General features: G+C 40.9%; 1 protein-coding gene across 7 annotated transcripts in view; it reads left to right on the top strand.

The window, feature by feature from the left end:
• LOC133621737 (protein sidekick-1-like) overlaps nucleotides 1–13,410 on the top strand; it is a 782,002-nt gene that overhangs the window by 536,674 nt on the left and 231,918 nt on the right. For all 7 annotated transcript variants that reach the window (XM_061984042.1, XM_061984041.1, XM_061984043.2 and 4 more), the window contains 2 exons: nucleotides 782–957; nucleotides 13,254–13,337. In XM_061984042.1, coding sequence (XP_061840026.1) covers nucleotides 782–957; nucleotides 13,254–13,337 — 260 coding nt within the window. The remainder of the gene's footprint in view (nucleotides 1–781; nucleotides 958–13,253; nucleotides 13,338–13,410) is intronic.

Below are 13,410 nucleotides of genomic sequence, written 5' to 3'. Positions count from 1 at the left end.
GGAGAAGAATGAGTGATTATTAGATTTTAACAGAAGTGTAGATAGAACATGTTAAAAGAGAAAAAGTAAGCAGGTATTAACAGTAAATGAACAAGTAGATTAATAATTAATTTTCTACCACTTGTCCTTAATAATGTTGACAAAATAATAGAATGATAAATGACACAATATGTTACTGCATATGTCAGCAGCTAAATTAGGAGCCTTTGTTTGCTTACTTACTAATAAAAGACAAGTTGTCTTGTATGTTCACTATTTGTTTTAAGGACAAACTTGCAATAAGAAACATATGTTTAATGTACCCTAAGATTTTTTGTTAAAATAAAGCCAATAATGCCATTTTTGTGGTCCCCTTTATTTAGAAAAGTACCGAAAAGTACCAAAATAATTTTAGTACTGGTCCCGGTACCAAAATATTGGTATCGTTACAAAACTAGCTCCAGCTCACTCGTGACCCTAATGAGGACACGCGGTGTAGAAAATGAATTCTGCTAACAGCATAATTATTACCAATAACTTTGTTAACATAACTGTTATACAAATTATTTAAAAATTTTTTTATAAATTACTGTAATCGTCTTAAGGAAACATTACATAAATATTCACACACACAAAATAATCCAGTTTGAAGGATGTGAAATGTCATGCAACATGTACAGCATGTCGGACAAGATGCAGATTGTCAACCTTCGTTTCCCGCCTCATTGACACGCAAAGTGATGCGTGTAATATGTTGTACTTTCCTCCTTGTCACTTCCTGCTCTCCTCCTCTTCCTTGCAGATCTGTGGACAGGCTGACGGTGGTGTGGAAACGCAACGGGCGTCCTTTGGCCAATGGCCGTCGGCTCATTGTTCCCGCCTCGGCTTCCTCTGATGGCGGCTTGTATGTTTGTGAAGCGTTCCTAAGCAACAGCACAACACAATCTGCGGCGGGAATGGCCAACCTCATCGTGATTGGTAAGGGAAAAGTACAAACCTACTTTCACCATCACTAGAGCTGCAGCTAGTGATCATTTTAGTAATCTATTGGTTAGTTTGTTCGATAAATCGATCATCAATAAAAGACACTTTATAGCGTCCAATTGTATTTCAATTTTTATTTACATATAAAAATTGATTTTCGGATTAATTGTGATTCTTATTTGTGACAGTTTTTAATCTATCTACATACACTTGTAAAGAACATAATGTCATGGCTGTCTTGAGTTTCCAATCATTTCTAAAACTCTTATTTTTTTGTAATAGAGTGATTGGAGCACATACTTGTTGGTCACAGAAAACATTCATGAAGTTTGGTTCTTTTATGAATTTATTATAGTTCTACTGAAAATGTGACCAAATCTGCTGGGTCAAAAGTATACATACAGCAATGTTAATATTTGGTTACATGTCCCTTGGCAAGTTTCACTGCAATAAGGCGCTTTTGGTAGCCATCCACAAGCTTCTGGTTGAATTTTTGACCACTCCTCTTGACAATATTGGTGCAGTTCAGATAAATGTGTTGGTTTTCTGACATGGACTTGTTTCTTCAGCATTGTCCACATATTTATTAAGTCAGGACTTTGGGAAGGCCATTCTAAAACCTTAATTCTAGCCTGATTTAGCCATTCCTTGACCACTTCTGACGTGTGTTTGGGGTCATTGTCCTGTTGGAACACCCAACTGCGCCCAAGACCCAACCTCCGGGCTGATGATTTTAGGTTGTCCTGAAGAATTTGGAGGTAATCCTCCTTTTTTATTGTCCCATTTACTCTCTATGAAGCACCAGTTCCATTGGCAGCAAAACAAGCCCAGAGCATAATACTACCACCACCGTGCTTGACGGTAGACATGGTGTTCCTGGGATTAAAGGCCTCATTTTTTCTCCTCCAAACATATTGCTGGGTATTGTGGCCAAACAGCTCAATTTTTGTTTCATCTGACATCACATGGACAAAGATAAGACCTTCTGGAGGAAAGTTCTGTGGTCAGATGAAACAAAGTTGGTCACATTTTCAGTAGACCCATAATAAATTCATAAAAGAACCAAACTTCATGAATGTTTTTTGTGACAAACAAGTATGTGCTCCAATCACTCTATCACAAAAAAGTAAGAGTTGTAGAAATTATTGGAAACTCAAGACAGCCATGACATTATGTTCTTTACAAGTGTATTAAAACTTTTGATCACGACTGTAAATTGGTATGTGTCGGTGTATGTGTGAATTTGCCGCTTTAAACACAATCACAAAATAGCCCCACAGACTCACACAATTTCGGTTCCTCTGAGAAACAAATCAATGCAGGTAGGAGGAAAAAAAATAACAACCTGGCGGCACTCACACAGGAGCTCTCGTCTCAAACCGCCGCCGTTCTGTATATTTGTGTGTAAATAGAAAACAACGTACAGCCTGGCAGAGAGCGTGATTGATGAAGCACGGCTCCTCTCCCCGGTTGTCAGCGTCTTTTTGATCTACTGTGATTGTCGGAGCGTGGGAGCGCCTGAACGTAAAGAGAGATAACTACCGGGGACGATAGAATTCTCACAAGTCAGAAAAGACCTGCCTGAGTGTTTATACCGCATACTCTTTGTACTCCATGAACCTCACTTGCAGTGTGCCCCCAATATTGAACCTTTTTCAAGCCCTCCAGGGTCATTGTAGTTCTTGCTTGTAGGCAAAGTTGAAGCGTGTGGCATCACCATTAAGTACGGTCGCCTGCAAGTGCAAAACATTTTGTTTTTGTGTTTGTTCTAAAATTGTACGGTTTTTTTTGCCTTTTGATTTTTTGTTTTCGTTTGAAGTTGTTTCGTTTCTTGTTGTTTTGTTTTGTGAAATTGGAAGTAATTGTAAAGTGATGTAATGTAAATCTTCAATGTGTTTTGCACTTCCAAGCCACCGTACTTAAAGCCCCACTTAAGAATGTTTTGGTTGATTTTGGCGGCGCCTGGGCAGCATAGTGGTACAGGGGTTAGTGCATGTGCCTCACAATACGAAGGTCCTGAGTAGTCCTGGGTTCAATCCCGGGCTCGGGATCTTTCTGTGTGGAGTTTGCATGTTCTCCCCGTGACTGCGTGGGTTCCCTCCGGTTACTCCGGCTTCCTCGCACCTCCAAAAAACATGCACCTGGGGATAGGTTGATTGGCAACACTAAATTGGCCCCAGTGTGTGAATGTGAGTGTGAATGTTGTCTGTCAATCTGTGTTGGCCCTGTGATGAGGTGGCGACTTGTCCAGGGTGTACCCCGCCTTCCGCCCGAATGCAGCTGAGATAGGCTCCAGCACCCCCCCGCGACCCCAAAAGGGACAAGCGGTAGAAAAGGGATGGATGGATGGATGGCGGCGCCTGTGGGCAAAAGCGGTAGTGTTTTGCCAGAAGAAGACCACATTTCCCATGAGGACGAGCGCATAGAGCGTCATACTAACATGCTGTCCGCTGTAATATTGGCACAAATATTACGTCTCTAATGGCTATGCTGATGTTAAATAGCAGACACTATCAAGAAATTATCTTGGATTGCGCTACAAACATGACGCTGCTACCAGGAATGTATTGGGGCGGATGCAAGCCGGAAACACAGAAAGACCGGCTTTTTCGAAGCTTCTCGTTTTTTGATTGATTGATTGATTGAAACTTTTATTAGTAGATTGCACAGTACAGTACATATTCAGTACAATTGACCACTAAATGGTAACACCCGAATAAGTTTTTCAACTTGTTTACGTCGAGGTCCACGTAAATCAATTCATGACCGTAGTGAAACTATCAAACTGGTGGCTATTTATAGCTACCACGCAAATTTCCGATAGCTAACATTAGCATTATCGTTTTGATTTGAGCATCAAAAGTGACATACTAGTTTAGCAGGAACACAGCTAAGGCATCATCTGAAATCCCTGAAAGCCGGGGCAATGTTGATCTTGACTGTCCTTTTTTCCGGGTAGCCTCCGTTTTTCTTTTTTTGTCTCCTCAGATAAAACTTTTCGTTTCTTTTGTTGTTTTTGGAGTTTCCGCCAACATAGCAGTAATTGCCCGCAGGCGTTCTTATTATTATTATTATTTTTTGGCGGCACGCAGGCGTTCTTATCGAGTTACTTCTTTTTTTTTTTTTAATAAGGAAACGTATGCTGTAAATCAAGTCAGCACATTTGTAGTTTTTCGTGTGGCAGGGTTCCTGCCACCCTCCTCAAAGTGCCAGTAAAAGCGCAGTAACAGCGATACAGACCCCCTCAGGCCATGACAGAGGTGTCATTCAACTAGTTGTAAGTCCATGTATCATCCCAAAAGTAATAAAATATTTTATGAAGGTTGAAAAGTTACTTAGTGCTGCTTTAAGTTACTATAAATGCCCTAATTCAGTGTTTCTTAATAACCCATTTTGGGCTGCAAGTGCCCCCTAGAGAGTCGCCAAAATATCTGTTTCTCAGCTGTGGTCTGTGTAGGCCACACCGGTTCTCAGATGCTCTTCTACCACTTGTGGCAGTAATGCCAATCTCAAACGAACAGAAAAATTCTGAACCTCAAGGTATAGAAAAGACGGCGCCTGTTGCCAAGTGAGCTGTGACGTCAGCAAGGAGGAGAATCGTTAGCTGCAGTCCGCGAGAGTTACTGGAACTACGATGGCAACTCTTGTTGAATACATGTTGTTAGTGCCAGTTAATAAAGCGCTATGGTTTGCAAACCTAAATTATGTTGTGTTTTATTTTAAAAGATTCAAATGATCCAGGACTAGCCCCCAATTATATTACAGTCCCAGAGGCGGTTGTCTGGTTAAAAGAGACATTTTAGACTTACTTGTTCTTCAGTGACCAGTTAATTTAGCACATAGAATATTATGCAAGATGTTTTTGCTAATAGAGCAAATTGTGGCAAAATAGCGGTGGACGCGGCAATCAGCTGGAGTCAGAACGAGCTTCCGGCTCCAACTCCTGGCTATATCTCCTGGACTCCAGTCGACTGTCCAAAAGGAGCCTATAAACAATAAGGGCAAATTATCAGGGAATGAAACACAGGCTAGGGCGTACGTGCGGTACACGTACAAAACATGCATTTTGGTAGTTTAATCTCTCCTTGTCCACAAACAAAGCTACCAGCTCATTTTTAGTACCCCGTTTCAGATTCTGACTTTCCTGTACATGTTGAACGCTGCATTGTAGATTAGTCAATTTAACTGAACATTAATCATGTCTATGAATGTTCTCATTCTTCCAGGTCATTGTCATCTCAGGGCATTCAGATTGCAACTGGACAGTTTGGTTTGTCTTGGAAGACGTTTGGCCGCTCATCCGAGTAGGCTTCATAAATTCATGCTCATAGACTTAGATTGGTCAGATCTAGTCGTTGTTGGACTAGATCTGGCCAATATAGTCCTTGTTGGACTAGATCTGACCAATCTAAGTCTATGAGCATGAACTGATGAAGCCTACTCGGATGAGCGGCGAAACGTCTTCCAAGACAAACCAATCGACTGGACATTAATCATCTGTTTTACCGGCGATGTTTGTCATCATATTTAGGAAAAGTAGGGGGCTGCGGATTGGTATCCCTATGAATCTTAAGTGGGACATGTCCCCCCTGTCCCGAGTGCCATCTGCACTCATGATCCGAACAACACGAACCGTGTCAGGTCAACTGAACAGTTCAGATTATTTTGCCTAAATTAAAAAAATCTGTTCTGTATCGGTCTTTTGAAAGGCAAAGCTCTCAATATACCGGTCGATCTACGTTTCTATGCTCATCTATGGTCCTTAGCTTTGGGTTGTGACCAGAAGGACAAGATCACGGGTACAACCAGTCAAAATTTGTTTCATCCGTCCAGAAACTTGTGTGTTCCTGCTTCGATCTCAGCTACCGCCGTCCTCGTCACTGTCGTTTGGTCCTTGGGCATTTATCCCACACTGGGATAAATGAAGCTTACCACCACCAACCTACAAGTTTCTCATTGTAAAGCGCTTTGAGACATTAGTGGAAAAAGAGCTATATAATTATCACAGGTTTCATTTCATGTTTTCTTTTACAAGATACAAATGATCCCGGACAAGCCCCCAATTGTATTACAGTCCTTGTAGCCGTTGTCTAGGTAAAAGGGGCACGTTTTGGACTTACTTGTACTTCAGTGAACAGTTAATTTAGCATATAGAATATCACAGGAGATGTTTTCCCTAATAGCTGATCCTGGAGGTACCCAAATCAAAGCGCAAGCTTAGAGGGGACAGAGGCTTCTCTGTTGCGAATCCCAACCTCTGGAACGATATCCCTCTCCATGTGAGACAGGCCCCTTCTTTGGCTACTTTTAAGACTCTTCTTAAAACCCATTTGTACTCACTGGCTTTTAACCCAGCATGAGACTTTTAACTCTTTAAACAGTTTTTAAATGTTTAACTGCTTTTTATCTAACAAATTGTTCTTAAGATGATAAATGATAAATGGGTTATACTTGTATAGCGCTTTTCTACCTTCAAGGTACTCAAAGCGCTTTGACAGTATTTCCACATTCACCCATTCACACACACGTTCACACACTGATGGCGGGAGCTGCCATGCAAGGCGCTAACCAGCAGCCATCAGGAGCAAGGGGTGAAGTGTCTTGCTCAAGGACACAACAGACGTGACTAGGATGGTAGAAGGTGGGGATTGAACCCCAGTAACCAGCAACCCTCCGATTGCTGGCACGGCCACTCTACCAGCTTTTTCAATGTGTATTTTACCTCTGTTTTAAATGTTATATTTTAGTCTGTCCTTTGCCTGTATTTCTTTGTGGTGTGCAGCCCTTTGTTCTTCACCTGTGGTTGTTTTTAAAGGGCTTTATAGATAAAGTTGGTATGGTGTGGTATGGTATGGTATGGCAATAGAGCGAGTCGTGGCAAAGCAGCGGTGGACGCGGCGATTTCTTTCTAACCCGTCCCATCCATCAGGAAAGTGCATTCAATTGCTGTGTAAACAAACAGCCCAGTTGACAAGACTTAGACTTAGAGTTAGACTTCCTTTTACTGTAATTCAAATTTGTACTTTACAGTACAGATAAGAACGACATTTTGTTGCATTAGCTCGTTGTAGTGCAGGATAAAAGAGCAATATGGTGCAGATATAGATAAATGGATTACTGTACATGTAAATATATTGCACTTTTGCATATGCATCCACGTTTATGGATGTATGTTATATTGTATTTATATTCCAGTGAGTTAATCCGTTTTTGGGGGAGGAGGGGTTTGAGGGGATTATTATGATGCGATACGAGCAGGTCTGCTAGCAAGTCTTCTGCCTCAGTTCTTCATTAGCTGCCGTCTTTCCCTTCGCAATCTCTGCTGTAGTTATCCACACCGCTGTATGGCACTGGGATTTAAAAGCAGGGCAAAAATTGTCCGCGGCCACACCATCAAGCACTCACATTTGCCGGCCTCCGTTTGCCCGTTTCGTCTCCCCTACTTGGGTTCCATCATTAGGCAAAGTGACAGTGACTGCAGGTGTGCAGGTATTCATGGAAGTTCCACAATGGACTCGCGAGACCTGGCTGCAATGAGAGGAATTCCTAAACAGAATGGAGTATGTGTCTGCGTGCCTGCCTCTAAGGTCTTCATTATTCAAGCGCATTACTTCTCTGCCCACTAATCGGAATATGTATGACGACCGTGTTGTGTTCCCGCTGCAAACAACAACCGCTCTGTTGTTGTTCTCCTGCTGCTTTTTGCCCGCTAACAGAGGCGCACAGCTTCTCAAAAGCCAAACCACCAAAACAACCCCGAATGTGTTTTTTTTTTATTGCTTTTTGCGTGCATGTGCGTGCGTCTTGCTCCTTGCGCTTACCTGAGCGAAGGAGATTAATGCATCTGTGTTATCAGTGTCACACCACCAGGCGGTTATTTATCGCTTGTCAAAAGTCAAGCTGTACTCCCACTGTTCTAGCTAAAGATATGTGGATGTGCCTTCCGTGCTTAAAAAGCCGGCGTAGTGAAATAGAATAAATGTAGCACCGACGAGGGAATGCACTGTAGCTCCTTCACACGCGCACTTTTTTCCTCTTTTGTGCTTTGCAGCTCAGTTTCCCCGCAAGGAGACAGGACTGTGTCTTCATCTCATAAGTAAATTCCAATGAAATTGTCATTGGAACCTTGAAAAGAAAAATATGCTGTAAAAGTTGTGAGAACCAAGTTGTAATCTTACAAGAAAAAAAAGACAGTTTAAAGTAATAGTTTCAAGAAAAAAACTTGTATTGGGAGAAGAAGTTGGAATTTGAGTGAAATGGGTCAAAATTCTCACAAGAATTGCCAAAAAAGAATTAGGTATTACTGTGAAAGGGGAACTGCACTTTTTGGAGGGAATTTTGCCTATCATTTACAATCCCTATGTAAGACACAGACATGATTTTTTTTATTTGTATGCATTTTAATTTGTAGTACTAGGGGGCGGCGTGGCGCAGTTGGAAGAGTGGCCATGCCAGCAACCTGAGAGTTCCTGGTTCGATCCCCACCTTCTACCAACCTTGCTGTGTCCTTGAGCAAGACACTTTACCCTTGCTCCTGATGGGTCGTGGTTAGGACCTTGCATGGCAGCTCCCGCCATCAGTGTTAGAATGTGTGTGTGAATGGGTGAATGTGGAAATACTGTCAAAGCGCTTTGAGTACCTTGAAGGTAGAAAAGCGCTATACAAGTATAACCCATTTACTAATAGGCGTCATCTATTGCATCCATGTCCATCCATCCATCCATGTTCTACTGCTTGTCCCTTTCGGGGTCACGGGTGGTGCTGGAGCCTATCTCAGCTGCACTCGATCGGTATGCAGGGTACACCCTGGACAAGTCGCCACCTCATCACAGGGCCAACACAGATAGACAGACAACATTCACACACTAGGGCCAATTTAGTGTTGCCAATCAACCTATCCCCAGGTGCATGTCTTTTGGAAGTGGGAGGAAGCCGGAGTACCAGGAGGGAACCCACACAGTCACAGGGAGAAAATGCAAACTCCACACAGAAAAGATCTAACTGTTGTTATAAGCACTAATGCCGAGGAACTACTTTTAGCAGCGGCGTGATCACAGCGAGCCGACTAGCCCATGCAGCTGTTGACATATTGAGCCGGTGAGCTGCTGCACCGCCTCTAAAACAGTTATTTTAGATTATAAATCATGCTTCTTACTTGAATAGTAAAAGGTTGCGGCCATAAACTGAGAAGTTGGTCAACTTTGACATTCAACTTAAACCTAAAGGACACAAAATACCTTCTTCTTTTTTTTTTACCTGCGTGAGTATTATGATTAATTCATCATCTAAACAGGAAGATATATACATCCCATCATTTGGCATCCCAGTGAGAGCAGACATTGTACAGTAAGTGATTCATTTAATATGGTCGTAATTTGTATATCTTGTTTAGCACTTAACAATACTGCTACTTGCTGGATCTGCTTAGCAGTCAGCTTCTAAAACTTGTAGCTCATCCTCCTTATATTCAGCCTTAAAAATATAGGGTTCCGGATGTTTCTTATGAAGTCTGCCATGATTAGTGGTGATGTTGTTGAAGGATGCGTCTATGAAATTAATGCACCGCGGTATGCTTAAAATCACCAAAATATGTTCATATTACATGTTATTATGAATGTGCCTGATACTAAACACTAAATACTTATAGCAGATATATAAAAGCGCTTCATAGGCGGAATAGAGAAAAACCCATTACTTCTATTGTTAGCCACTTCATACTTGCCATACAATACAAGTTATAATGCTTAACATAAAGAAAAACTTGTGTTCTTCTCTCACATAAGAATTGTGAATGATAGGAAAAATTCCAAAGAAAGTGCAGTTCCCCTTTAATTGTTTGTTTTGAATAAGGTTGTATCGATCGATTAGTAGAAGCTGATTTTTTGGGGGAAAAAAGTGATCGTCCAATGCCGAAAAATACATTTTAATGTTGATCACGAACGCCAACCCCTGTGGTGCTTTATTTATTTTTGGTCATCCATCGATTAGAGGGGGCTAGACTAGCAGCTAACTGTGAATATCCTTACAGTGTGGAGAAACTCCCCCTAAATTTATAATCAACCAATAAACTGCCTCTTTTTACAAGTGTGCTTATCACTGGAGGATTAGGCTCAACATATTACGCACCGAGTAAGAGCAAGCAGAAGCAGATAAGAAGGTATGCTAAGCGCTAAACTAGTCGCTAAGCTCGGTTAGTAAAGTTGAAGATGTGTCGGTGGAAGTACATTAGAGCAGAAAGTAATCAGATATTAACAGGAAATTAACAAATAGATTAATAAGACTTAGAGAGAAGATGATATAATAGGGAGGACATAGAGTATATCAGTAGAGTTCATACCAAGGGTAGTAAAAGTGTATGATCAATACAAGAGGGATTAGATCTATATTTTAGTTTTCTACAAAATCAGTTTTTTTCCTTTTTTGTTATCGTTTACAAGTTCAGAGACTTTGAGGGCATAAACCAAAGGATTTAAAAGAATAGTAGAGAGAAGAGAGCAAAAAATCAGGAACTAGTTTGAATATTATGTTAATTTTGTTACACTGTCAGTAGCACTCACCATAAAAGCATTGAACAATTTACAGTTAATACATGTAATCGATTTTGGCCGATCTCACTCATGGATGATCGGAATTGGCAGCATAAAACCTAGTGTTTCGTTGTGTGTTGGTCGTGACCCCAGGATGCAGAGGCAGGAGACAGCGTGCAGATAAAAATGTGATAATGAAACAAATTAAATAAATGATGAATGTTTGTAAGATAAATGAAATAAATTAAAGACAGGGAACACTATGCACGAAGGTCACGCAGGGCTGGCATATAAAGCATTCTGATTGGCTACCAGGAACAGGTGTGTCCTGATTGCCAATTGGGGACAGGTGAGGGAGCCAGTGCCCAGACTGCACAATTGGTAACAAAAGGAGACAAACAGGAAATGGAACTGAAAATAAGAGTGCTGGACAGTAAACAATACAAAACCCAAGAACATGAATAAACAAAGTCCCAACCTGTCATAACAGTCATGACACGGTGATCACAACACGCCCGGTTTTAAAGAATTCGGAAAAGATGATCGAGGAAAGCCAACACAAAAGGTGTGTAGGTGTGGGACAGACACAGACGTGATGGAAATGAAATGATCTTACAATTGGATTATTGGATGTTCTCTAAATTATTCATACAAGCTCAGTTGTACAGTAGGCTGTAACCTCTGCAGTGGTCATTTGTGGTTTGCATATCTTTTTGTTTTTCTAAAAACAAACAATTGTCTGCAGAGGAGTGTACGCTTACATTCTTCTCAACCCTTTGCAGTGCTGGCGAATATTCTGGAATGTCTTAATGTGACTTTGAACTTGTCAGAGACCTGTCCTGGTAACTTTTTGTTAGGCACAGTATGATGGTCGACTGCATCCGGCAGTTCCTCTTTTCAAGCATAAAATAGTTGTTTTAACGCCACTCATTGGTTCCACCAGTGCAGTAAGAAACTCTATGAAGATCTAAGAAGGAGAGTAGGAGATTTTCACAACTATATCACATCTACACTTTGATTTACAGACTTAATTGGCTCTTGAACAGGGTTCATAAATAGAAAAGCTATTATACTGCAGCAAATTTCTTATATAGAAACAATGTTAAGGACATTGTCCCCAAAAGGAACAAGCGGTAGTAAATGGATGGATGGATGGATGGATGGATGGTAAACATCAAATTAAACTTTATTTATGAAGCACTTTTTATATGTAAAACAAATGCAAAACAAAGCGCTTAAATATTGAGGTTGCCAGGTTTCAGCCTCAACAAGTTATTGTTTTTTTAATTAAAAGTTTCTACACTTTGGTGGCTGTATAGCTCGGTTGGTAGAGTGGCCGTGCCAACAACTTGAGGGTTCCAGGTTCGATCCCCGCTTCCGCCATCCTAGTAACTGCCGTTGTGTCCTTGGGCAAGACACTTTACCCACCTGCTCCCAGTGCCACCCACACTGGTTTAAATGTAACTTAGATATTGGGTTTCACTATGTAAAAGCGCTTTGAGTCACTAGAGAAAAGCGCTATATAAATATAATTCACTTCACTTTGCCTTAAAAAAACAGAATGGAATTTAATTTTTTTTCACTGAATGAGACACATAGAATGTACATAAAAATAAAGAATGTGGGATTTACAATATTAACCTGTGAACAATAAAACACTGAATATTGACAACATATGCACGTCACACCCCCTCACCATCGACATATTTTACCATCAGGCAACAAAAATGCAACAAACACAGCAAAATATGAACGCGAAGGTTAAACAACACCTACAATCTGATATATCACTAAGCTTTAGAACTTTGTAGTAAACATCTTCTTCTGCGTCTGTCCCTGACACCCGCATTTCAGCCTGGCTGCTCTGGAAACACTCTGTGGAAACACTATGTGGAAACGCTCCCCACCCACACTGCTTGGTGCCTCGTCGGAGCTGCTGTGACTTAGATGACCATAGTAACTAGTATATCATGCAAAAGCGCAGATTCCAGCCATCGAAATACTTTGCATCGTTCAAGATTTATGGTAATTTGAAAACATCACTGCACATCATAATGGCAGCTACAGTTTCAATCTTAAAGATCTACAAAAAATTATTTGGGATTGTCCGTCGGGGCAGATTGAAAAGCCTAACGGGCCACATGCGAACCCTGGGCCTTATTTTGCCCAGGCCTGATCTAGACAACAAATAACACCCATTTAAACTTGTTTAATCTAATATAGTGCTAAGCCAATCAGTGACCACGATACTGAACAGTGCATGCTGATTGGTTTGGTCTCATCTAGTGGCCAATACTACTTTTTTATTTATTTTAGGTCTGTGGTTCGTAAATCGAAAACTTTGTACAATAAGGGGTTCAGAAATCAAGGTTCATATGTTATGATCATGACATTATGACTTTGCTGTCATGTTATGTTTTTTATTCTCATATAATCCACAAACAACTTTTGGGCCTTTTTTTTTCTTGTAAAAATCAGACTTCATTGTATTTATTGTCTTACCACTGATTAGCGTGTTGCATCATAAGGGTTACCATTTACCGTGCTTTATTGTTAGATGGAGCTAAGAAGTGTTTTCCTTTTACTTCTCATCCACTATATTGCCAGATTTAAGTGATTTTTATATTTTTATTGTGCAGTTGCATGATATTTTTTGTAGTTCTAACATCTCGCTCACAGCATGAAGTGCCCATCCTCCATTATCAGACCTGTTATTTTGACTTGAAGATCATATCGTGCATTTTGCATGTGTTTTCTCCCTAGAGCCGCCTTCTTTATCTGCTCAGCCTCCCAGTAAGATCCTCGCGGCGCTCGACAGGAATGTGGACATTCCCTGCCTGGCCACAGGTACGCTGCATCGCTCTCTTTCAAATAACCTTTCCCCAAAATTGGGCTTCGGCCCAAAAAGCTTTCCCAGGGT

Source organism: Nerophis lumbriciformis, linkage group LG25 (genome assembly GCF_033978685.3).
Source record: "Nerophis lumbriciformis linkage group LG25, RoL_Nlum_v2.1, whole genome shotgun sequence".
NCBI lineage: Eukaryota > Metazoa > Chordata > Actinopteri > Syngnathiformes > Syngnathidae > Nerophis > Nerophis lumbriciformis.
Note: the sequence above shows the minus strand (reverse complement) of the source record. Positions and strands in the feature narration are given on the sequence as shown.